This window comes from Xiphophorus couchianus, chromosome 7 (assembly GCF_001444195.1).
Source record: "Xiphophorus couchianus chromosome 7, X_couchianus-1.0, whole genome shotgun sequence".
NCBI lineage: Eukaryota > Metazoa > Chordata > Actinopteri > Cyprinodontiformes > Poeciliidae > Xiphophorus > Xiphophorus couchianus.
This window is the reverse complement of record NC_040234.1, coordinates 17,446,335-17,474,198: the sequence shown is the minus strand read 5'-3', so window position 1 is coordinate 17,474,198 and position 27,864 is coordinate 17,446,335. Positions and strand designations below refer to the sequence as shown.

At 36.0% G+C, this 27,864-nt stretch overlaps 1 protein-coding gene across 1 annotated transcript in view; it reads right to left on the bottom strand.

The window, feature by feature from the left end:
• Nucleotides 1-27,376, bottom strand: part of kcnh7 (potassium voltage-gated channel subfamily H member 7) — a 46,533-nt gene extending 19,157 nt beyond the window's left edge. Inside the window, exons 1-5 of the mRNA XM_028024450.1 lie at nt 26,848-27,376; nt 26,379-26,609; nt 7,933-8,088; nt 3,264-3,704; nt 725-936 (exon numbers count right to left, since the gene is read on the bottom strand). Coding sequence (XP_027880251.1) covers nt 725-936; nt 3,264-3,704; nt 7,933-8,088; nt 26,379-26,609; nt 26,848-26,923 — 1,116 coding nt within the window. The 5' untranslated portion in view covers nt 26,924-27,376. The remainder of the gene's footprint in view (nt 1-724; nt 937-3,263; nt 3,705-7,932; nt 8,089-26,378; nt 26,610-26,847) is intronic.
• Between the last annotated feature and the right edge of the window lie 488 nt (nt 27,377-27,864).

Genomic DNA, 27,864 nt, shown 5'->3' with positions numbered 1-27,864 from the left:
AGTACCCACAATGGTTAAAATGTTAAAGCTTACGAAGAGTGATGCGATCATTGTGGGGGGAAAAAAAGAAGGAAGAGAGCAAAGAAAATGTGTGTAATCAGTATTATCATAATAAGGAATAAGATCTTTTTAGTGTTGCAATTACTGTACTTGTTTGTAGTAACAAACTGCACTTTTTTTACTATGCTATCTAAAGTGTCTGTTTAAAGTCCAGCTTATGAATCAGTCATTAATCAGTCACTAGATTAAATAATCCCCCATTTGTGTCATGTTAGCATTGCCCATCGTAATTTACTCATGTTCTTGCTTCAGCTGACAGAACCACACACACTGTGTGTGGTTAAAGATCCTTCTGGCTATGTGAGCAGGTTTGAGATATAAAAAATCTGTGAATGTTTGACATGTCAAACAATTTCATATTTTATGTCTTTCTTATCTTATTGTTTCAGAGTTCAAAAGACCTAAGTGCAGATTTCACAGGAAGTCTTCATAGGTCTTTCCCATAACAACATATTTAATATTTCTCAGACACAATACAAAAATAAAGTTCTACCCAGAATACGGATTGAGAATAAGGGATAAGATCTCCCAAATCAGGACTCCAAAAACAGAATGGGGTCATTTTGTTCTTGAAGCTCTATCTATTCTTGTGGAGCACTTATCGGCTTTTAGAATAATGGGCTGGAGTTCAGTCTGTACTTGAAGATAAAATCTTTAATCTCACCTGTGTAACTTTTTCTGTGACGTTGTGAGTTCTGTCTTTGACTTTTGGTGCTATGATGGCTTTCTCAGAGGTTGGGGGAGAATGAGCTTTCTTATCAATGCCATCCGTGAAGTTGAGAGCAATCAGGGGGATCTTGTTGATGGTGCTGTACTTGTTGATGTTTGAATCAGAGGTAGAGCCTAGCAGACTGGACTTCACATGGTTGAAAGGGCCTGATGATTCAGGGAAGAGAACATTTGTGTTAGCGGCAAATTCATCATCTTTAGGAAAAATCTAATTAATTTTATTTAATAAAATTATTAAAAAACCTAATGAATCTTTGTAATCCAACGATTAAAAACTAATAGTTTTCCAAGTTAATATTTTTAACAGAGCAAAAAGAAATCTTTGTGTACATTAAAATCACAATACTAAAATTATCTCCTGTTGTTTTTATAATGCGGACTAACTTAAAATTGAAGAAACTTTAAATCACAAACATTTTCCTCCATCTTTTTTGTACTAAGATGATATAACAGAGACTGAAATATGTTTATACTAAATTATTTTATTTCATATATATATATTTTTAAATATCCCCTTAAAGATGCCACTTTCAGAACAAAAGTTCATCAGGTGGAGCACACCCTCTTACTTTATGTCCCACTTAGTTTCATACGAAAAACAAGTAGAAGAAAAAGAATACACCTCCCACTAGATCAACATTTAGCAAATGTTCTCCAGCAGCTCTTTGGGAGTTTCCACATTTTTGCAAATTTTAACACTTTCTGTGTTATCTTTAACACTTTTAGTAGCTACAACAGAATAATGGAAATAATGTATGTGTTTTCACAAAAAAAGTACTTGCAGCTGATTACAGACATTAATGTTAGCATCTTAAAAGCAAAATCTCAAGGATTGAGGAAAGGTGTTGACACAAACACAGTCCAGCGGGAGTTTCAGAAGTCCTCAACAAAACATTCAAGTATTCTGATCAGTCCAGACCTTCATTTTTAGTGCGTTCAAAAATATTTCTATAATAATGATTAGCTTATGTTCACAACTGAGTTATTGGAAATGGAGTGTTTCTGATTCTTAAAATATGCATTGGTGTAAAGACAAAAAAATCAGCTCCTGTTTGCCTTTTTTTTCCCCTCAAACTCCTTTCTTCACTTTCCACATTATGTTTGCTTCAAGACATCAAGATATCACATGTGCCTTTGGTGCACATTGGTAAACGTATCTGCAGGAAATGCAGTTTTACTTTAAATTCAATCAGTGTAATCTTTTTACAGAGCTGTTGATGCACTTTCCCCTTTTAAGAGAAGCTTTTGTAGAACAAAAACATGTTTGGTGAAAAGCCAATATAAAAAATCAAAAGTAAAATCATACATAAAGTAGCAAGAGGAGGAAAAAATGCATAAATCTGCTGACAAACTCAAACATTAAAAGAAAACAAAGAACAAGAAAAAGTACATTGGAAAAGGGGAGAGAAAAACAACAAAAAACATAAATCCAGTACATAAAATGTGACTACTTTGATTCTATTTCATATTTATGTTCCAACATTCATTTTTGTTTTGTTGATGGGACAATGTTTTTTCATTTTTCTATTCCATGGATCAAAGCCAAACTACTAGGCTTTGCTTCATAAATTTGAACAAGAAATTGGGCTGACTGAATCTAACAAATTATTGTAATGTTTAATCTAACCCAACAACCTAACTGCTAATACATATAGTTGAATGAATATCTTTCATGTTTATATATTTTACATTAACTTGACTTCCATTAGCCAGCTGCCACTTCCACTATCCTTATTATTTGATTGCTTTTAAGTTAAAACAAGCTTCTATCCAAAAAGTTTGGTTATCTGAGTAGTCCATAATGTTTGAATGATGACTTCTACAAAGTTTAGATGTGACAGAAAACTGACATTTTTTGCAAAAAGACTACATTTTTTAAAGATCACATTATTTCGAAAAGATTTTATCAAGGGACTCACTGTCTGGAGTAATAGATATCAGTTTACTCAATAGGTTGAACAATGTTCAATCAACTTTTGGCTTATTATTTTTCAAATTATATAAATAAATGATGTGATATAGCCATTTTAACATCTAAAACAGATCCATGGACCACGACTTAAATCTTGGTACTTGAAAACAAGAGCACTAGATGGAACGTAATGCATGTATTTACATAAACTATGACCAAATATCCTTGTCCTAGTTTATATCTAATTTTCTTAAACCATACAATTATTATTAAAAATAATTCTCAAAGACTTCTGTATAGTAAGACTTATCTTTGCATCTAGATTTCTCTCCCAATTCTCCATTGCATCCCAGTTGCATTGCTTTCAGACACTATTACGTATTTTTTAAGGATTATTAAGAATTGACCTCCCAAATGTAATGAGTCAGTAACTTCTTTGCAAAAACTCTCCAAGCCAGTTCATTTATTTGATTTAGTGTGAATTTCTAAACAGGCTATACAATCTTTCCATTTCGGATACCTCACAGCCTGAGTTACTAATGTCTCTAATTAGAAATCGTACCTTCACTTGTATGTCGGTCCCTAAATACACTTTTTGAATTGGAGCTATAGCCCTCAATTTCATGGATGGATGAGGCTCTCCTCATGCTGCCGGTGCTGCCTCTGGGGAAGGTGTTTGACAGGGAGGTGGAGGACTGGTGAGGCTCTGTCTGGTACAGCTTGTCCCAGGGGACTTTCAGGGATGAGTGATCAAGTGGTTCAGGGCCGATGCTAGCCTGGGAAGAGTGGTGGCTAGAACTTATGAGGGCACGCGTGTCATTGGCCTCAGTAGGACTGCAAATGCTCTTTGTGGGTGAAGGAAAGCTCTCCATGGCCACCGAGTCCTCATCTTCTTTGGGAGAATCCACCATCACGGCGTCTGGGTCCTCTTGTGGAAGAGATTGCTTGTTGGTGTTCATCAGGCTCAAGGCGACCTGACGGAAGCGAAAGAATCTGCTCCTTCCTATCAAATGAGAAAAAAAAAATTGATATACTGATTATTTTTCTGCACTGAACTGACATTTAAAGTTCAATAGTACATCCACCAAACATGGAAGTGTGTATGACATTAACTTGAAATGCATTCAACACAAGAAAAACATTGATTTAAAGCTGCTGTCAACCCTAAAACAAAATGAATGTATATGTCACCAGAGTGAAGTAAGCTCAGACCAATTTCCTCAATGTTCAAAGAGCTTTAAGTTGTAAGTTAATAAATATATAAATGGCATAAAATTATTTACCTACTAATAGTTGATGTCCCCTATGACAAACCATTTTTGTTGTTAGATTTTCAGCAATTTATAATATGTATTCAATCACATATTGGACAGTTTACTTCATTATTACATTTTTGCTAAAACTGGACTGGACTTGCATTGCCCTTTTCTAGTCACACTGAATCTTTAAAGTGCTTTTACACTAGAGCCACATTCAACCAGCTAAACTCACAAACATGCAGACATTCATACACCATTTTGCAAATCAGTAGGGAACTTGAGATTAAGTGCCTTGCCCAGGGGGACATGTGGCAGAAGGGAGTTCAAATCAAATACATAATTTCTTAATTGAAAGATGGCCTCTGCTCCCATTGAACCACAGTATTTTAGCATAGCCCAGTTCACGGAAGTGTTAGGCCTACTAGCAAATAAATGTGGCATGTACAGCCTCCTATAAGAATTATTAGAGTCTGAGATAATTATAATTGGAGCCATATTCACTCATCAGCCACTTCATTAGAAATACCTCTTCGATCGCTTGCTAACCCAAATACTAAATCAGCAAAACTGAATGTTAAAACTGAATGGAGAAGAAAGAGAAGGCTGGTTGGAGTATTTCTAAAACTTCTGATTCATTAGGATTTTTTTTACAAACAACAATCTTCTTCATTTAGAGAGAATGGAGAGAAAGTCTAGTGGCAGCTGTGTGAAGGAAAATGTCTTTTCAATGTATGAGGTCAAAGGGCAATGGGCAAACTAGCTTAAAATAATAGAAAAGCAAACATAGATAAAATAACCAGTCTTTACAAGTAATTTAGAAAACAATTTCTGCCCAACACATTGAACCCTGGGACAGGCATGGATTCATCCTGCCTTGTATCTACACTTCATAGCTCGGTAGTGGTGGTGTCATGGTGTGAAGATATTTTCCTAGCATAAGTTCAACCTTTAAATACAAACTTGGCATTGTATCCTTTTCAAGGCCACTAATGCTAACAGTAGCCTTTATTTATTAGTAGTTTTACAGTAAGTAGAGTAGAGAAAAAAAGGGAGGACATGCAGTAGTTGGCCAGGGGGAAGGAATTGAAGACGGTACAGCAGAATTGAGGTCTGCAGCCTGTGTTTATGGTGCAACTGCTCTGCTACTGAGCCACTTAGTGTCCAGACTTAGGATTTTTTGGATATCACATACCTTACATGGTTACTGATTATTATGTGTTAATCTCTTTATGACCCTTCTTCATCACAGCTGATTCCAGCAGGATATTACACTATGCTAGAAAGCTAAAAGGTGCACATTGAATGTATCCCATCTAGCAAGGTGCGTCTAATAAAATGACTGGGGAGTATAAAACCTACATCTTCACTTTCTGAAAACTGATTATCAGTAACTATGTTTTGAGCTTCAGGGGATTACTAAATCAAACACCAAATTGCTTTTTTAAAAATATGTTACACGGGAAACAAGAAAAAATGTTAAATGCAGAATGCTTGTTGGAAACAAGAAAAAATGTTAAATGCAGAATGCTTGTTTGTGTCTAAGTCCTATAGGTAATATTTGCAATGAAACATTAACAGGAGCAATTAGGCAGGAACAACAATTTTGTGGTTGTTTTGCTCCTTCAGAAATATGAGCCCAAGACAATGTTAGAAACGCATCTAACAGCAATTACAGTTTAATCTCCATCTCATAAAAGAGCGGTTCCAATATTGCCCTGCTGTAATGGGACTGCACATTAAAAGACGAGGTGTGAAGACCTCCAGTTTTCCAACTCCATTTACAGTGTTTGTCATAAAGTGGTTGGTGATAGCTAGAAGAAGCAAATTAGTTTACCATGAGTAATTTTAGATACTGAAGCTTGCATAGGCTGATTCTCTGATTTTAAACTTTCAAAAGTCTTTCAACTTATACAATAGTGTCAGGAAAAAATATTTTCAGAAAGCAATTGATGCATGAAATATTTTGTATTAGTGTGTAAATATAAATGGTACTGCAATACATATCTCCTTTGAACATATAAAACCATTAACAAGTAAATATAAACTTGGAGTATAAAAAATTTAATAGTATTTTAAGGTTTTTTGCAACTAAAATAATATATTAGAACAATTGTATTCATGTTTGATTTTATAATAATCTACAGAAAGAAACTCAAAATCTACAAAAAATAGTTCACATACAATTTCAATGGGAAAGTCTCGAGCGCAGCCTGAAATCAACTTTAATTCCTTCCTGTTGTTTAAGAGAAATTCAAAGTCAAAGACAGCGTTAAGGTCATACAGTAAGTGTGTGTGTGCGCGGGGGTGCCCGTGCGTGTGTACGGGTGTGGGCGTGTGTGTGTGTGTGGTGAAGACTCTTTCTCTGTGACTCTACTAATCTAAAGTCACATCGTATGTTCATCTGTCTCATGTACCCACAGGTTCTCTTCTTGAAACCTCATCACAAGCCATCAACTCGGATTAACAATGCTAGCATAAAACACAGGGGCATGGCTGCATGCAGAGGCATAAAATTCACATATGAACATGGTACAACACAAGCTAAATAAAAGAGCCCTAGAGATAGAGAGAAGAATATTGCTGAACTGCATGTTTCATTGTTTTTGCACCATCTGATACACACCCAAAGAGAAAATACAAAGACACAAGCAGAGCAGAGCATTCTATCCCTGTGTTCACATGGGGCTTGTTACTGCAACTTTGTAAGCTACACTGTGTTAGCTGGATAATAAAATAAGCCAATGGTTCTCAAACTTTTCATAACAAATTCAAACACAGTAAGTACACACTATACTGGCAGACTTTTTAAAACAGCAATTCAGCACCTAGTCAGTTTGTTGTATTATGCCATTAGAACAACAAAAGAAGAACACATCATTCTTATCAGTTAGCCCTGTTGGTTCAAGGATGCAATTAGTTATGTTTTCCAAATTTTAGTTTGAAAAATTAACAGAAAGACCCTTTGACTCTTCTAAATTGGAATTTAAAGTGGGAGACTTGCAGGTTTCTTACCAACCTTGATCAAAAAATCTAACATGGCTGTCTGGAATTTAAAATGTAATGACAGGTGCAGTTTAAACAGGTTCTTTGCATTTTTGAAAATGTATCATTATATATATATTGTAAAGCCTGCAGATGACTGCAATATTGTAAGATTATAACATGGGTCTCCAAACTTTAGAATCCAAAGACCCTTTTTAGTTCAAGACCAGCCCAAAAAGAAAGTGTTCATGACCGTTTGACAAATTAAAAACAGAAAACGTTTGCAAGCAAACATTGGCTACAATGACTACCTTTTCTTCTATAATATATTGATATATTTTTTCAAATGATGAAATGATGATGTAACACTTTTAGTAGTTTCTGACCTAATGAAGAGAAAAAGTAATCTAAAATATTACAGGTACTCTTAGTGTTATTCTTTTTTGGAATTTCAATACAATTCTCCCATGAAAAAAGACCTGAAGAACTGCATTTGTTATTATGTCTATATATATAAAAACAGTTCGTTCCTTGTCAATTTAAGAAAAAAATCATTAAGTTTTTTTTAATGAAAGGTCCAAAGAATCCCTTGTGGCCCTGAAGATGCAGATGCAGACCACATGTATATTGTGTTTACCACAAGATGACCTAACTTGAAGTGGGGGTGTATTTCTTTTGGAAAAGATATGATCTCATGGAATATTCTAAGATTTATTTCTGACCCCCCCCCCCCCCCCCCCCCCCCCCTCCTCTCCCCCCCCCAAAAAAACCCAAACAAACAAAACAAAACAAACAAAAAAACAAAAAGAAAATTGTAATTCAGGTTTTTTTTTACCCTGACTGAAAATCTTGTTATGGAGCAACTAATTGGAACTAAGTGATAATAATGTTAAGCACACTCAAGCCTAGTACAAGGCGATCAAAGCATGGAAAGATGTGATACTATTTATAGAAGTTTAGTAATAAACTCCTGGTATATCTGATACTTACTTTGGTCTGACTTTGTAGGGGATGCAGGACTTATGTTCTCGGTGGAGTGGTCACTTCCTTCATCCACAACATATTCAAAATTTAAAATAAACATCATCACCACTCCTTCTTCATTCTTCACTGGGATTATGTGAGTAGTACATTGAAAGTCAGACCCTGAAAGAGAACAAAAATATCTGTGTCAAACAACTGAAATCACTAAGTTTAAAGGTCAGCCTAAGAACTGTTAACTTTTCAACATGTACTATCCAATAACCATTACCTAAAACAATGTCCTCGATATTTGGATGGGAAATCATATGTAAGGATTGTGAAAAGGTTTGTCGTTTACAACAGGAGTGACTGAGTTTAATGTTTTGTTTTCAAAATCCACTGAAAGTACATATTAAAACCTTGCTGCACTTAACACTACTTTACAATATATTTTTTTAGCAATATAGGTAGATAGAGAGCTAAATGTATAGATGGATGGATAGGTAGATAGATAGATGGAACTGATGTAGGTGAATTAAAACTTATCAGGCCAGAATAGAGAGGGAGTAAGATTTAGAAGGATGTTTTAAATGGATTGGCCCTATTAAAATCAATTTAAGGACAGAAACCGAAGAATCAATTTGTGCTGGATATTTGCAGTTGAGCCTCTTGGCCACGATAGTAAAACTTTCTACCCGCTGAGCTCTAAACAGCATCACAATAGCCACTGTGCAGCACGGCTAAACTGACATAACGGATCAGTGACCAGCAGGATAAAGCAATTCTGACAGTGTTTTAACTCATAAACCATTAAGTCCTTGACCACATAATGGACATTCCCACCATGAATTCAAATGAAAATAAGATTAGTGTTTTTAGAAGCTATATGGAAACAGCAGTGTGTATCCTGTTGGTATGGGCAGAAAAGACACAGTCCAAATGGAAAAGTCTGCAGATCTGTCTGTCTAGGTTGCTGTCTTCCTCATTTATAGAGAGGACACACATTATCAGTGTTCCCTGTAATCTCCTCGGGGCTCACAGACACCCTGCCAGCAGCATTCATTAGCAGCCGACTTGGTGTCTGACTAAATATAACGAGCTTGCTCTGCCTCAACATGCCAGAAATGCGTTGGAAGGGTTTCTGCATCTAAACGAATGAAAGTAGTGATGCATTGTCAATTTTGAAAAACCCTAATATGATTTTAATGGAGTAGGAAACAAAAAAACAAAAAACTTGAATGAATTGTTATTGAAGAACCGATTATTTTTAATGTTTCAAGTGTATAGTGTGAGGTGAACCCAGGGGAATAAATAGTGCAACATACAGCCGCATATGTAGTGTGAGGATAATAGGACCAGCAGGTGTGGACTACATCTAGCCTCGTGTTATGGTCGCCTCACTGTATTTCATGATGAAGAGGAACATGCTATCAGGGCAGGGCAGCTGTTTATCCCTTACTAGAAAATCCTCTTGTATAAAAAAATGCTTTTCTCTGGGAAAAAATAAAGGTAATATTCCTGCTCTAATAAATCTAATAAAACTATAGGAGAAAAAATGTTTTGATTATATCTTGGTTTTTCAAACATTTATTTAATTCTAGCTAGTGGAGAAAATACTAGAAATCTATACAACACAGTTATTTGCTGAGAACAAGACCCTTAACGTTGCAATCGAAGAACTCAGTGTGTTGACTCTTTGACTTCCAGGAGATCTATTTTTATATGAGCCTCTTCACTGTCAGGCACGTTTATTCTAAAGATCTGGACAGTATTCTAACTACTCCTCACACAGAACAGGCTTAAATGGCAGCTAAAAAACAAAGTTTAGATTGATACATTTATAGAAATAGACTAGAATCTGACTAAAATAGAATAGAATAGAAATAACCTTTATTGTCTCTCAGTGGGGAAATTCTGTATACCAGCAGCAATGTGACAGAAAAGTCAAATCATTTACATACACATAATATAAAAACATAAAAACCGAAAGAATAATAGGATGCACAGAATATAACAGGCGTATTAATACAGGCTTTACTCAGATCCTGTTTCCACTCAGTATCACATGCAGTGTTTTGCAGTGTTTCCCCAAAACTTTATCACATTTTGTCATTCATGGCCACAAACTTCTGAGTATTTTTGGGAAAGGGTCCCTTGTGATATAAAAACACAAATTAGTGTATAATTGTCCATATGAAGGAAAATGACACATGGTTTTTATTTTTTTATTTTTACAAAAAAAAAAGTATACCATGTATGTATATTCACTCTGCTTTTTTAATTACTTTGTTTAGCCATCTGCTTTTGGAGAGCAAAAGCAGATGCTTTTGCATTTTGCTGCTTTTGCTTTTGGAGAGCAAAAGCAGATGGCTCCATTTCTGGATCTTTCTGAACAAGATCCATTTCTGGATCTTGCTAAAAGATATAAATCAGACTAAAGTCTAAATCATTCTAAAACCATTCCACTGTGACAATGGATTTAGGTTTGAGGTTGTCCTGTGGGAAGATGAGCCTCCACCCAGCATCTACCTCAACTCTGACTAGCTCACCTCCCCATGTTGTATTAAGCATACCTATAATATGGTGCTAATATTGATTAATCTACATATGTAGGCACTGGACTTTATTTAGGAGCTAAATATAAATGCACATCACACATTTCCAAATTTTACTTTGCGATTTTCTTTTGGTCTGTCACTTAAAATACTAATAAAATACATTGGAGTTGTTGGTTGTGGGGTGATAAAATGCACAAAAAGTTTAAAGGGCAAAGCATTGTAAATATTAACATGTAACAAGTGACAGGACATAATGGTAAGGCTTAAAAATGTTTCCCTTGTTAAAGATATGAGTTGTAAACACTGAAAATGTTTTATAATGGTTACAGCTCCAGTATAGAGTTAGAGAATTGGTGAAAAATGAGGGTTATTAATAGAGAAAAAGTATAAAAGTTTTATATTTTTGCAGAAAAAAAACAGACATTGTCAGTTTTTTTTCTTTGTGAGTAGAAAAAAAATAACTGTATTGAAGTTTTATAAGAATTGTAATGAAAGAAAATAGAAATGTAGCTTTTGAGGGCAAATTTTGCCCCCTAAGTATTCACACTGAGCATTCAAATAAAAAATATATATACTACTAATAACACTTTGCAAGTGCTTTCTTCATCATTACAGAATATTTTCTAAAGTAAAATCATCATGTGTTTTATAGCTGGCTTAAAACAATTATGCATCATCGAACATTGAGATACTGTTGGAGCTGAAATCCAAAATGACGAATTCAGCAGGATGGGTTTTGGGCTGAGCCTTACCTTAACAGATGGGGAGACAATAGTCATGCTTAAAGGCTAAGCAGCAGGGGTCCTTTTTCTCATATGGTCTCCTGCTGAATGTCACCTCTACTAAAATGGATCTAAAGAAAAGCTTCTAACTACGGAGCCCTCTAGGGGACATGGGGAATTTTTTTTCTTTTGCGTTCCCTCGCAAAACATTTGCGTTACCTCGCAATACTTTTGCGTTACCTCGCAAAACTTTTGCGTTACCTCGCAATACTGTACTGGTCAGTTATGCAGCATAATTGAACACTGCCAGCCTTTCTTACGGTGGGCGCCGTACTTTCTGCTTTAATATAAGGTTATGTGAGGTTTTTCCATGAATGTTAGTATCTTTTTGTGAAATATCTGAAGTTTTATATCTTTCTTTAGGATAGAAAGGCACCACAAACCTACGATATAAACAGAAACCTTCCGTAAGTAGGAAAGAAATAAAAATACATTATAATTTGGACTATTTCTGAGTTATTATCGCGGGTAATAAATCATCTGACAGTTTTGATTGTGTCTCTGTTGTGTTCGTAGTCTGAATGGTTTAAAGAGCTGCTTTCAGTGCCGCTCCATCTTCGCCTTAACAGACATAAACATGCAGTAATAAATCGATTTTCAATCAGTGTTTTGCACCAAACAGTTTTTACTGTTAACAAGTTTTTATTATTAAAAACACGACAAACTAATGATGGTAAAGGGCCGAACTGGGTTAACTCTGGGAATCTCATCTGTCCGTTTATCAATCAACTCCAAACCTTTTCTTTGTTCTGTCACAATTATCGATTTATTCCATTTTGATGATCAGGTTCCAAACTTTGCAAGGACTGACCGCCCCGCTCATCTGCTTCCTAATACACACAAAGCCAGTATCCTTCCCATTCATACCTGGTGACGTCACGCCCACATCGACACACCCACCACACAAGTGTCAAAGCCGCTGCTCCTGTCATATCAATAATTACTTATTTCATTCATATGGCTCTTACAGAGCCTCAGTGAAAACTTGTTTATTATTATTAACTGTTTGGTGCAAAACACTGATTGAAAATCGATTTATTTTTTCCTGCATGTTTATGTCTGTTAAGGCTGAGATGGAGCGGCACTGAAAGCAGCTCTTTAAACCATTCAGACTACGAACACAACAGAGACACAATCAAAACTGTCAGATGATTTATTACCCGCGATAATAACTCAGAAATAGTCCAAATTATAATGTATTTTTATTTCTTTCCTACTTACGGAAGGTTTCTGTTTATATCGTAGGTTTGTGGTGCCTTTCTATCCTAAAGAAAGATATAAAACTTCAGATATTTCACAAAAAGATACTAACATTCATGGAAAAACCTCACATAACCTTATATTAAAGCAAAAAGTACGGCGCCCACCGTAAGAAAGGCTTGCAGTGTTCAATTATGCTGCATAACTGACCAGTACAGTATTGCGAGGGAACGCAAAAGTTTTGCGAGGGAACGCAAAAGTTTTGCGAGGTAACGCAAAAGTATTGCGAGGGAACGCAAAAGTTTTGCGAGGTAACGCAAAAGTTTTGCGAGGTAACGCAAAAGTATTGCGAGGTAACGCAAAAGAAAAAAAAATTCCCCATGTCCCCTAGAGGGCTCCGTATCTAACAATGTCTTTGCAAGAACAGCAAGTATGATTTTTGATTTTCTGCAATAAATTTGTATAATGGAGTACATAAATAGGTAAGAAATAAATGGTCGATTTAATGACCTACTAACAACAATTACATAATTATAACTTTTGCCGAATACCATTAAGCCTCTAAACATTTTTTTTAAAGATGTTTAGGCCTAAAACCTACATTTCCAATGAGCAGTACATTCCTTTTGGTTCTGTGGAGTCACATAAAGGCTTGGAGGCATAGCTGTCTAGCCTTTAAAATTTATTTTTCATGGGCACACTTGGAAATAAAGAGGTTGGAGCTATACTGGCAACGATGACAAAACAAATAAATGTTTTGTCACTTCACATTTTTTATTGGCATTAATAATTACCACTATTATACAATGAAATGTTTTACCCTAAATATAGCTGATAATTTGTCTTTTTTGTAGCGCATTTGAAATATTATAGTCACAGCAACCATTACAAAATGAAGTTTGCATACTGTTGTGTTTTGGTAGGAATTTTCAAGTTTTTCGTCAAAAAAGTAAAAAGAAGAAAATACCATGGTGTTTCTGGTTTTAAAAAAAGTTTGTGTACATGTAATTTCTAATTTGATGTCATACAAATAAATTAACCAAATATGTAAAAAAAAATTCATATTTAACTTAAAGTTGACTTAGTTCACTTAAAGTCTGCTATTTTAAAGACTATAAGCCGTACAGTATTTATTTTGCTTACATTCATTTTATAAAATGTTAAAATTATGCATACAGTCACATTAAGTCATGTTTGTTTACTTTGAAGAGATCAGCAAGATGATATATTACTTGGACAAGTATGACATTTCTAAGTAGATTATTCAAATTATTACCTGAAATAATTGCTAAGAGATAAGGGGATGAACAATCCTTACAAATATTAATTAATGCCTTTAACAGGAAATACACGTAAGAAATACACTTTCAGTCCTTTATAATTGTTATATTTAAAAATACTGTAGTTGTTCTACATTAAACCTAGTGGGTTTTTCCCTCAGCACATGATGCCTCTCCAGATTTTCTACAGTTTCTGTTGGCAAACAATAACAAGGACACCCCTTCACCTGAGCTTTGATGGATGACAAACTATTTTCTACCACACATCTCCTTACAGTGACATAATGCCATATATAGCTTTAATTGATGCTGGCTTCATACCCTTCCTCTGTTTAACCTTCATGGACCATGCCAGCAATAAACTTGCTTTAGTTAACATTTCACACTGTTTCACACTCTCTTTAGTTTTGTTCTCAACAGAAAGTTAAGAACAAAACGAGCATTACCCCTGGGATAAAATCCATGTCATAACCACTTCAATCGTAAAGCCATGTGAACTGTGCTTGAGTAAAATATTGCTTGTAGAGGTCAGGAGAATGATTTCTGAGGCTTCTATATGTAGCAATCCCATTTAAAGGCTCTATCCCTAAATCTTTCTGGATTTAGGGATTTTTTTTTGTTGATCCAAGAAGGTTAGCCACAAAGCCTAACTACCCTCATTTGGAAACTGCATGACGTCTAGATGATTGAACAAATATATGAAATATTAATATAAGAAAGCTGTTTGTAGGCCAGCCAGACAGCAAAATAACACTGCCCTAAATGCATGGATGGCTTAAATAATGTTGGTGTTTCTTTCTTAGAGGGACAATGGATGCATAGATTGCTCAGCAGGTTACTGGAATTGACCGATTTTCAGCTTGACCAGCTTAACCAGTGACCAGCTGATCATGCTGCTCAAAAGCGTTGTTTTTTATTTATTTACTCTTAAACCCCATAAACTCTCCATAGCACATTACTAACCAACAGCAGCATAGTAAGTCCAATATAGATATTATATTATATTATATTATATTATATTATATCATATTATATTATATTATATTTTTGTTTAAAGATTTAAATATTTTAATGTTATCAGACTATTAGAATCTCCTGCGAATCAACACCTCTTACCCAAAATCTTACTTTTTTGAGTCATCTGAAACCACTTGAAAAAACTGAAATTGACAAGTAGAAATTTATATTTGCTAATTCAATTATCAAAAGGGAATTGGAATGTGTGACACAATATAACACCACAGAAGAGATCTCAAAGTTTTAGGTAACCTTGCAAAGTACCTTGAGGATTTTTCTAATGTGAGAATAAAATAGAAATGTCTTTTAATATTCCACAATGGGGGAATTCAAGTGTATCAGCAGCCAGAGGCAAATGGAAGCATACGTAATATTATTCAAACTAAGGTGAAAGTATAAAAATTGGACAAAAGAATAAATAACTGTACATTGAGGGAAACTCTACAACTTAGGAAATAATGTCCTGTATAGTTAATGAAAATAGCATAGTCAGATTAAAAGAAATTTGTAACTGGGTAGGGAAATAAAAAAAATGTGCAAGATATGTATACAGTATGTGTACATAAAAAACAGCATCAGACTGAGCAAATGTCAACTTGGATGCACACATAACGACAGTCTGAGGTTATTGGGAGCAGTGGTGGTTCTAAGTATAGCAGCTGCTTGGCAGAAGGATATGAGACAATGCTTCTTTGTGCATGTAGGATGCAGGACTCTGTCACTAAAGGAGTTTCTGGTTCAGCAACAACTAAATATCACTTTTAACAGGAATTTTTGTGTTTATGATGAGAGGTGGACTCTACCACTGTTATCCGTTGTCACCAATTCTACTTATAAACTTTATTCTAGGCAGTCAAGGTTTTGAGGTGATCCATTTTGGTGGCCTAAGGATTGGTCTCTGCTTTTTGCAGAAGATGTGGTCCTGTTAACTTCATCAGACTCTGATCTCCAGCTTTTGCATGAGGAGTTCAATCAATCAATCAATCAATCAATCAATCAATCAAATTTTATTTGTATAGCACATTTCAGCAGCAAGACATTTCAAAGTGCTTTACATCATTACAAACACAGAAACACAATGCAATATAGAATCAATAATCAAAACATGACATTAAGTCAAGTTCCATCCATAGATTTGTAATTGATTACATTTCAAATACAATTCTAAACAGGTGGGTTTTTAGTTGAGATTTAAAAGAAGTCAGTGTTTCAGCTGTTTTACAGTTTTCTGGAAGTTTGTTCCAAATTTGTGGTGCATAGATGCTGAAAGCTGCTTCTCCTCGTTTGGTTCTGGTTCTGGGGATGCAGAGCAGACCAGAACCGGAAGACCTGAGAGGTCTGGAAGGTTCATACAACAACAGCAGATCTTTAATGTATTGTGGTGCTAAGCCGTTCAGTGATTTATAAACTAACAACAGTATTTTAAAGTCTATTCTTTGAGCTACAGGGAGCCAGTGGAGGGACTTTAAAACTGGTGTTATGTGCTCTATCTTCCTGGTTTTAGTTTAGAGTTCACACCCGAGTCTGAAGAGGTCAGAATGAAGAAATTTGAGACCATGGTCTTGAGGTAGAAAAGGATAGAATGCCTCCTCTGGGTGGAGGCAAGGTCCTACCCCAAGTAGAGGAGGTTATTTATCTCAGGGTCTTGTTCAAAAGTGAGGGAAAGATTGATTCTCCAGCAATGTGAATACTGTATCTGGACTCGTAGTGAATACAATTTACTAGCTGATGCTCCTACACTTATCTTTGGTCATGAGGTTCGAAAGAATGAGATTGTGGATACAAGTGGATACATCTCGGCTCTCCCGTAGAGACGGGGTGAGAAGCTTGGTCATCCGAGAGGGAGTCTGAGTAGAGAAACTGCTTGTTATGTGCAATATAAAAAATAAATGTACAAATATAAAATCTTGGATGGTCTTATAAAGTATGGATTGAACATTATGCAGCTTCAGTTTGACAAGAAGTAACTCATTAAAGATATATATTGAATTTTGTCATCTGATGCTTGTTATCACTCACTACAGGAATAGCTTTAAAGCAAGAGATGTCATGCTTTTTCTCAGCTTTATTTTGGCTGTCAATGTTTATTCAGTTCTTGTTATTCAGGCCTATAACACGTCCAAAAGAGTAAGAAAAGTGAAATTTTACCACTTTGCAAATATATCATTTCCTTTCACAATGCTTGAAAAAAATCTGACACTTGAAGCGCCAGGTGATGAAGCATTTAAGACTGTAGTTTATCAAGTTGTTATGTTCACATCTCAGTAATGTATGATGGTTAATGAATTTTGTTAATACTTTATTCTCTTCACAGTTTCTACTTTCATCATACACAGGAATTGGGGCTGTGTATTTTCTTGTGGATTTGATTGGAAGAATGAATGGAGATTCCTACAGAAAGAACCCTGTGATAGGCCAAAAACAGGTTGAGGTTCATCCACCAGTACCCTAAACATAGTTAGAGCTATAATACACAAGTTCAGATCAAACCACACTCACAAGTTTGTTCAGTGAGTCCAGAATTAGATAGGTTTTAATTCTCAACTTAAAAATGTACACAGTTAAAATTACAGGAAAATACTTTGAAGTCTCTAACTGCAATACAAAATCTGAAAACTAAATTGCAACAATGAATCTTAACTATTTTTCCAAGGGGTTGAAAGAACCAGTATTTTAACAAATAGATCCTCAAGGGCATAAATAGGATAGTCTTTTTTTGCATCTACGCAAAACAACAAATTTGTATTATTTCATTTTGTTTTATCTATTTTTATTTTTGCATTTTACACTAAATTGTGAATTTCTTTCTGTATATATTAATTCCTTTCGAAAAATTAATTTAAGAACAAAGATAATTATGGCACACTGCAAAGCATGAAAGTGAGATTTGATTCTCAGTTAACCCTGTGTTTTGAGGCTTGAAAAAAAATAACATTTGCTTTTCAGACAGCGCTTGATTGGGTTAGGTTAACAAAGCAACTTGTTATTGTAAAGTAATTATTGTCGGAGCTGCATGAAAGTCCGGTACTTTGGGAAAAATTTACAAACTTTTATAGAAAAAAATAAATAACTGGATTACTCAATCTAGTAAAAAACAGTCATAGTTTGGCAATGTGTTATACTGCAAAATACTATTGTAAATTATGCTATTTCCAAGCATTTATCTGAGAGCCTGAGCTCACAACTCCACTTGTTGTTTTTATTAGCATGTGTTGATTTTTTCACTCTGCAGAAAGTATTTTAAACGGCAAAATGAGTCACGCTCCTCTACACTCTATTTGCTAAATGTGGAAAAGTGTTGCAAAAATAGTAAAGATGTGGTGACTTACGGGGTCTACATCCTCTCTGTAACCTTTAATTTAGATTTCCCTTGATTAACTTCTGCACTATGGAATTTATTCATTAGAGCTATAGAGCTGGGTTTGTTTACTACTGAAGATAACTAATTATTTAGGTTTCAGGTTGCTCAATAATTCTGATCTTTGCCAAGACTCTTCACAGGAAACAATACCTGTGGACGTGGTCACAGCTGCAAGATGTGGTTAACATCCTTGATGACGCATTTTGCATCGATGAACGGATGAATGGCTATTCAGTCCTTGACATTTATACAATGTTTTCTTGTGAGCCAAGAAATGTCATTTACACCTGCTTGGATGAAGGGATGGCATATTAAGCCTAGTCCCTTTTTCATGATGGAAATTTCATTACTCCAGATTACATTTCCATCATCAATTATTAAAACATTGCTGTTTAATTAAACGATCATCTGAACATTTTTATGAAGAGAATTCAAAGATCACAAGCACTTGTGTCGAAAAAGGAGGACATCTTCAAGACAGAAAGACTTCTGCTTATTTTCAAGTAAAATGAGTTTACTAAATATTATCAAATCTCATTTTAAAATGTGAATCACCCTTTTTCTTTTTTGCTTAATTGCTTTGTTATTGCTGAACACTGACTTTTAGTATTTATGCATCGTCCTCTCCAAGCACTGTTGCAGTAGCCCTACAACTACTGCTCAGCTGCAAGCTGTATCTAATGAAATCTGACATGTTTCTGTTTAAAGGCTATTCTGCTTTGGCCAATACACAACATTAGGGGCATAGTCAGTCAAGAGTAGGGCATGTAGGGAGAGGCCATGCAAACTCACCCTTTGTTTAAAGTCCTTGGGGCTTGTGGCAATATCTCTCCTCAGTGAGACCGCTGTTAGCCACACAGTCTGGCCTAATTTCATCCTCAATCACCATCTTCAGAGCCATCAGGGATAACTTGAAGCACCAGCTACAGCAGTGATTCACTTATATTTACTTTTCCCAGTTCCTGATACTCCATTTCCTCATCTGTAACTTGATTTAATTCTGTACAAATTTTGCAGAATGAATATGCCAAAACATCTGTGCAGTAACTGATTAGAAAAATGGAAATGTCACAGAAAAGCCGGAACAATATTCTGAGAGTTTATTGTAGGATTACCATGCACAATTGCATGAACTTCATCTCACAAAACGAGACAATGCCTGAAACTATGTTAGTGAGACAAGACTTAAAAATATTTTTAAGAAAGCAATTTTTTGAGTGTTTTAAAGTCCTTATATATATATATGTCAAAGACTACAAAATAAAAGCTGTATTTTAACTTATTGGAAATTGGTGTAGAATGATTCAGACTCTTGTTCCTAAGTTTCAATCTAAGTTACTTGTAATTCCACAAATAAAGTTGAACAAGACATTTTTTTTCCAAATCAAAAACTGCTATATATTATTTCTACAATTAAACCTGAAATTATTTGTACCTCTGACATGTTTAAATTTAAAATTATGTTTACTTATTTAAGATGGGTGTTTTTATATACGACATGAAAGCATTGGATTCTCATCCCAATGTCATCAGGATATTAATAAATATAGAAAAAAGATAAAGCAAACCAGTGACATTCTATCATATCCAGAAAAAAATAAAAATAATAATTTACATACTTCATCACAATACAGACAGAGAATACAAAACAAAGGTACATCATCTTTGACATGCATAAATTCTATCCATGAGTTTGCTATTTCAAGGGGTGTGCTTCATTTCTTCAAGTTTTGCCTCACACAAAGCGTCTTTTTAGATACATGGGAGGATAAGAAACATCTTAAATTCTGCCAAATGCTGAAACATGAAATTAAAGCCATAGCAGCAAATCATCACTTATTCACAGACTTCGTGGTGCTGTCCTCACATCCCAATTAATAATTATCGCTTGATCCAATACTGCAAATAATGAAGCTGACATTATGTAGTAGTGTGTCAAAAAAGTACTTCAATTACGATACACATCCAAATTTCTCAGCACCTTATTCAACATATAATCTGATACTTCTGCTTGGAGGGTTTATATATGATGAATACTGAAGAGCAAGACAGCAGTGAAGGGTGAGCATAATGAAAAATGGATGCACTCTTTCAGAGTGCAGCCACCCAAGTGTCCTACAACACACCTTGTGTACTGGAGCCGCTCTCTGTCCCGTGTCCCCTCTCTCCCCTGCCACTGGCAGGGTGCATGTGGCCCTTCAGTCCCCTTGGTGGGGAGTCACCTATGAAACCCTGCACCCACGCACGCCACATGTCCCAGATCATTCAGCGTGCTTAGCTAAGCTGCTGTTGTTATGTAGCCATTATCCATTTAACTTCTCTCTGCTCCATGGTGTCAGCTTCCTTTTGTTAAGACTCATTCAGGTACAAAGTATTATTACACCCTCTGGAATAGGATAGCTTTACAAAGCCCTCAAGGGAAAGCGTTTATCTCATTGAATATGTATCCACACTAGAGAAAGCCTAGATGTAGAATATCTCTCACAACCTGTCTTGGCTTTTTCCCAGAAAGAGGAACACTCAAATTAAAAGAAAATGCCCCCATGTTGGAAGTCTTTACAGAGCTTCTGCACTTTCTGTTGTTCCATTACTATTCATTTCTAAGCAGCATGCATATAAGCAGCTTAACTTGTTGTCTGTTCAGGGAAAAAAAGACCAAAGCTTTGGTGCTCTTGATGGCACCCAGATTCATCAATCCAAACTTTATTTTTTAAGACTTCCCATTTTATTAAATACACAGGAAAACAACCAAGAATAAAAACTAAGGTTTAAGGTTGCAACTTAAGTCACATTGAATGCTAAAAGTCAGTAAATCTCACACATTAAACAAGGGACCCAATGAGACTGCCAAACTGTCTAAACTGGTGCTGTTTAATTTGAAAACTTGACGCATACAGTGAAGAACATGAAAGGTTTAAATGCAAAGGATTATAGCTTATTTGCATTAGAACAGATAGATTGAAATACTGTGAGGAGCAGAGGCATCAAACGCACTTTTTATCCATCGACTTCGATTTACAGACGCTTTTAAATCAATGGGTCTATTGCTCTCCAGGATGGCATGAATCTTTAATTTCCCTATAGCAGTGGAAGTCTACGAACTGGGTCTTCTATACCAGTTTAATGCATTTACTCTGTAAGCTGCTCATTCCCAGTCACAGCACTGTCAGCCCTGACATCTTTATTCATGAGCTCACTGCAAATTCCTCTGAGGAGTATTAGGAGTTGTGTCTTGAAGCTGTGATGCACACCAGGGAGAATTGCCAAGAGACGGAAGGCAATGATAGTGTCAAAGGGGTTCGAAGCTCTCATCCTATGCTCTTTAAAGATTCTAGGTACAAGATGATTTTCAACTGCTACAGAGAAGTAGTATGAGGATGGAAACAAAGCAAAGTTGCTTTTAGATATTTCCCCATATAATAAACATGCTTCATGTGCACTTTTGAAAAGATCGTGTTAGACTGTGGCATGTGTAAATAGCCTGCAGCGATGTAACTACCTCCCAGTTTGTTCAAGATGAGCAAAAAAAGGAAGAGAAGTTGAGGTTGATAGCTGCGGATGGTAGATTAAACATGTATCCGCAGCCCAGAATGTAGTCAAGCTCCCAATTAATTATTAACGCCCTCGCTCCTTATGATTAAATAAAATATTACTTCTTTACTTCCATTTGAACTCCTTAAAAACGACACTGCTGTTTGTGCATGCATCTGTAGTCATCTCAGAAAGTCAGCCAAAACTTACAGCATTGCTAAAAGAAATATCCTGCCTTAGCTCAAAATTAAAATTAAACATGCACACTTACAGTATGTGCTGCTCTAAATGAGGAGTGACCTCAGATTGTCTGTGTTCAGCCAAGTCATGCTGGCCATAAAAAGCTCTGCAGAGAGCACAGTAGGAGGTGGTCAATCTGGGGATTTATGCCACTGAGTGGTGACATTGTATTAATTCTCTGCGATTTAGGACTGTTTTCTCTCCACATCATTCATATCAGGGCTATAATTTTGCAGCTATAAACATCAAATGCTGGTTTATCATAATATATTTCAAGTCTAGAGTGTAGTTGACCACACTCAGATTTTGGTTATTTGACTATTTTTCTGATTATCAGGCACATTTGGATAGTAAATAGAGGTGACAAGATCAAGGGAAAACTTGTTTTGGTTCACTGGCCTGGGAAGGTTCACCTTTTTTTCTGATGTTCCTGATGTGTTCTTGAATTTCTATATATTTGGAAAGTCATGTGTTGTTTTTTGAGATATTTGTAGGGTAATTTAAGAAAACTCTTGATTCCCCAGGTGTGTGTAGTCCGACCTGGGTGTGGCTACCAACATTTTGCTGAATTTCTGAAAACTTGGTGAGTCAAAGTTAATTCCTAATTTAGCAAGTCGGGCAATATTATATAGAAGTTTAATCTGAGTAGTTACTTTCTTAAAAAAATGAAATCATCATTTAGAAATTTTGTTTTGTATATACTTAAGTTATTTTGCCTCTGATATAAAATACTTTGCTTCCAAAAAGTGTTTTTTTTGGAAGAGAGGTTTGTCCAAAAGCTCTACATCTATATTTGCTTGTGCAGTATAGCATCAATAAATTAGCAAGCTCTAACATGTGATAAATAAAAGTTATCCAGGGCCAAATGGAGGTAGTGGTTGCACAGCCTGGTTGAGCAGGCATGGCTAAGGGCTAGCAGCTGGGTCTTGGCCCAATTAAGCAATACAGACGGGGCTATTGTGGCATACCCATAGTGTCCCACTTCTAGAATGAGGAAAAAGCACAGAGTGAAGTTCTTAAAAGGCAGTAGTAGTGCTTGTTTTTTTTATTACTATAACGGATTTTAGAATAATAGTTTGAGGCAGCTCTGTTTAGTGCAGTATTGCTTTGATAATTTACAAAGAGTATGCCAAATTTTGCCATATTATTTTGGCTTAACATTTAATAATAAACTGCACCAAAATTCATCAAGCGTTATTTTGCAGTTGGTTACAAAGCCTCCACCATGCGGATTAAAACTTAATTTAGACAGAAATAAAACAGTAAGCTAGAGATGGTTCAGTGATGATGCATTTCTTAATTAGCTCTCTGTCAGTCAACAGTCAAATGTAACATTTGTTTTTGCAGACCAGAACTGCTGCTGCCAAATGGCTGCACATAAAGAAGGAAAAATGATGCCACTGTGGCTCCGCTCATCTGTTTTGTATAATCTGTCACTTTCATTGTTGTTTCCCACAGTCCATCAAACCTTAAATCCTGTTCAGCATATATGACCGCACAAAACCTCTGTTCTAATCTTCTCTCTTGTGATGTGATTTTAAAAGAAAGTGAGCACTGTTTGATAGGCACATAGAGGGAAATCAGATGGTGACCAGATCAGCAGATTTTCAACTTGACTGGACCTGAAAGGTGACCGGACAGTCAGTGTCACAAAATATTTATGTTTTTCCAATCAGTGAATGAACCATGAATGAGCACAATCATGTAGGCTTAACTGGAACTCTTGCTATTTCTGAAGAGGACTCCACGTTTTAGTTAAACAGATACCTAAATATAGTGCAGCAAAATTGCACCGTTAACACCTTTTGAGCCCCCTCACTTCTGTCACTAATGAAACATGATAGATTTTGAAACACTGACAGACCTTTAGGAATCTGTTAATAAGATTTGCAATCTGTGTGGAATAGACAGGGAGACTGGCACTTATAGGTTTAATAAAAGTTTCTGAAAACAGTTTAAAAATTATTTTAGATTTTGCTTGAAATAGTAAAACATTTTCTTACAGTGACTGCTCACTCACACAAAATCAAAATTTTGAAGAAAAAAGAACAAAGATCAGAAATCAGCCAGTAAGCTCTGATCTATAATATTTAATATTTAATAGTTACCGGTACTTGCTTCTTAGATGCCTTGTACTAAGTTCAACATATGCTATAGATTTGCATCTCTATTTGCACAACCATAGTGAAAGGACTATTTTTATTAATCAGTGTCAATGTAGTCAATCAATCCAAACCAGTCAATAAAAATAATATGTATTCAAACAGTAATTTTCTAAAAGTAAATAATGTTACATCTAAGTAGATTTTGAAAGCCCTTTGTGTGTTTTAGCAACATCAAAGTCAGACTTTTACTTTCACACTGTATATTACCTTCAGAGTAAACTTACAAGCTGGAGCCACGGCCCTCATTGTGTTCTCCCATCTGGGATAATGTGGACTTTACTCCATGTAACTGACTCGGGTATGTTTGTGGTCAACTGACATAAAGGATCGTGATAGGGAAGCAAAGAGGAGCTGCAGCATGGCTGAACCATGTCAAAAAAGATGCTTCTTGACTTGCATGCATACCGGCCACACTCAGTAACAGTTTTTGACATGGGTGATGTGGTCCCCTGCCTAGAGCGACAAAGGCTACGGGGCATCACAAGCACCTCGTGGGGGGCACATCAGTCAGTTGTGCCCCAAACAAGATTTATAATGTTTATTTACATCTCCAGTCATAAAAGGTTTGCATATTAAAGGCTATGTTTGCAGAGAATTATACTGATGTGAAGTGAAGCACTAGTCACTATGTACCTTTATCCTTGCTGAACTAGAAACTTTTGAGGATCTGCAGTCACTCATGGTCCAGGATTGATATTACATCTTTAATGTATAACTTTGATTAAAAGTTGGTTTAGTTTCACAAAATCACATTTAAAAACAGATATATTTTAGATTATGTAATTGTGTTTATTTTAAAAGAGAAACTGGTGTTAAAATAACACTAAGTACAGATAAAATGATGTTTCAATGCCACATCTTTGTTGTTTTGGATTTTAATACAAAGATCTCAACAAAAAAAGATAAAAATATGCTCCCCATGTGTAGCAGTTTTCAAATTCTTGTTGAGGGAAACGTTATACCTTTTTGCCATCATATTATTTAAGGAGTAAAAAAAAAATAGCAACCAATTAGCTGGTTAATCAGTCAGGTTATCTGCTCTGATATCCAGCCTGCAGTCCTACCAGCATTTAGATATACTGTATATACAGTACAGACCAAAAGTTTGGACACACCTTCTAATTAAAATGGGTTTTCTTTATTTTCATGACTATTTATAAGCCAAGAAATCCCACTTATTAACCTGACAGGGCACACCTATGAAGTGAAAACCATTTCAGGTGACTACCTCTTGAAGCTCATCAAGAAAATGCAGAGTGTGTGCAAAGCAGTAATCACAGCAAAAGGTTGCTACTTTGAAGAAACTATAAGGGGTATTTTCAGTTGTTTTACACTTTTTTGTTTAGTGCATATTTCCACATGTGTTATTCATAGTTTTGATGCCTTCAGTGTGAATCTACAATGTCAATAGTCATGAAAATAAAGGAAACTCATTGAATTAAAAGGTGTGTCCAAACTTTTGGTCTGTACTGTATATATATTATATTTCTGTTTAATACTTTTGTAAGTTATTATTTATTGTGTGACTCTACTGAAGATCCAATAAAGATAATCCTTTTAATAACATTTTATTTTATGTGAGCAATTTAAAAAAAGCAACTGGACTCCACAATTCTTCTTCAAATGTGCTTGACAGAATCTTGGACTAAGGGTGGCACTTTAAGCTTATGATATGAGGCTCAATACCGCTGTCTTTTATTTTCTTTCTTGGAAAATAGTAACTGTCAAAAACACAGATGTTTTAGAGATAAGAAGATCACACTTTTTATAGTATAACACTTGGTGTTATAGTTTCAATAAGAATGACGCCTGGGCTACTATAGTTTCTGCCACATGACTAAGTTTTTCGTGAATAGAAATATCAAACAGCTAATTTTCTTTCTTGTGAGAGTGAGATGTAGCCATTTTCCAGCCAGTTTACTGCCAGTGTGTAGCACCAGATAGGGAAGGGGCAGTGCTGCTATGCTCTGTTTCAAACAGCACAAAAAAAATCCAGTCTACCTGGGACTTTTGTCTGGCATCGCCTTTTAGCAGTGTTGAATACTCCATGCCTAGTCACAAATAACATTAGATTCTGTGAAGATTTGTATAACGAAAACAATAACGAAGCGGAAAAAACACAGAAAAATACAGAATGCAACAACAAAGCCGATTCTTTGGGAATCCAGTCATAGTAAATCACAAGTTAAGTGCAACTTTTGTGTAAGATAATCTATGCCAAAGAAGCTCTATACCCAAGCAAAAGGTAGGAAAAGGAGCCGAAGGAAGGTCTGGCCCAGAGCGTTATTCGTGCCAAAACCGCCACTGACCACATTGCTTTGCCATGCCGAGTTACTCACCATCCTTCCGGTGGTAGGTGATCTCCACCTTGCGCTCTTCGGAGCCAAGCACAGCCTGCGCCACCTGGTTGATCGCCTCCTTGTCGGTGAGATCCCCATGGAGAAAGTCACAGGTACAGGGCTTCTGCATGATGTCTGGTCTTGAGAAGCCCGTCATCTCACAGAAAGCATCGTTACAGTATATAATCGCACAGTTCTCCACCCTCGCATTGGCTATGACAAATTTGCGATCTGTGAAGAGGTGAGACAATAAGCACCGTTTAACAATAATAAAGAGAACTTTCCTTTTTTAACATTGTTACAGTAACGTTGTAATAAATAACTATATTGACTGTCTTTGTTATCTAAGTGCTTTTATGAAAAGGAAAAAAAAGTGTGGCATCTATTCACTTTTCTCCTTTTATTTCAGTGTTCATTGAAAGACATCCACAGAATCGCCAGGTAGCAGAATTTACGCAAAGATACTCACTCTGACCCTCGAATTTCCGGATGATTAATCCAAGGAACGTGTTTTGCGGCGCAACGTGACCCCTTCTCACAGGCATGTTTACTTATAACTCCGCGACCTCCAATAAAAAAAAAAAAAAGACGTCTTTACAAGTAAATCCTGAAGTTGCAGATGTTGCGTCTTTGTGCTGACTCCTCTTGCATCCTCTACGCGCGGACCGGGGGCGGGGAGTGATACCTATTTCCACTTTTTTTTTTGTAAAATTCTTTTGGTCTTATTTTGAATTTAACCTCCCTACTTCATCGAGGAGTTCTTTATCCCGCTTGTATGCCTGTGCGTGTGAATGCCCCCTCGCCGAAACGCCGGACGGAATCCGGGAGAATAGCGTGAGTGAGATCCGGTACGCGGAGCATTTCGCTCAGAGGATGGGACGCGAGCCTGACGTCCTCCGTCGCGGTGTGTTTGGCGCTTACAGTGGACGCTGGTTAATATGCCAAGAGGAGTGACGCTGCTCCCACTGGGCTTAGGCTGCTATGCCTGGGGTACTGTTTCACAACCTGCCGCAGCTGCATATTGTTGAAGGAAAGACTTTGCGCTTATTATAACCTTCACCATGACTTTCTTCCTGCTCAGACTTGTAATGGAGGTGAATGTGACAGACCTCTTTCCGAGTTTGTACTTATGAAACAGAACATATTTCAGACATTAACATTTAATATTAACAAGTAGCTACTGCTGAATCATTAATGGCAACATACACCAATGAATGTGTTCCAATCAGCAGGAGCTCAGTAGTTTCCGTGTGTACTAAGCAAATCATCATGCAAAGCATCACGTTTATATTTATATATATTTATAAATATAAACGTTATAACTCGCTCTACAAGACATCTCTCTCTCTCTCTCTCTCTCTCTCTCTCTCTCTCTCTCTCTCTCTCTCTCTCTCTCTCTCTCTCTCTCTCTCTCTCTCACACACACACACATATATACGTATATATAATCAGTGAGCAAAATGTAAACAATCCATGAGAAGATTTG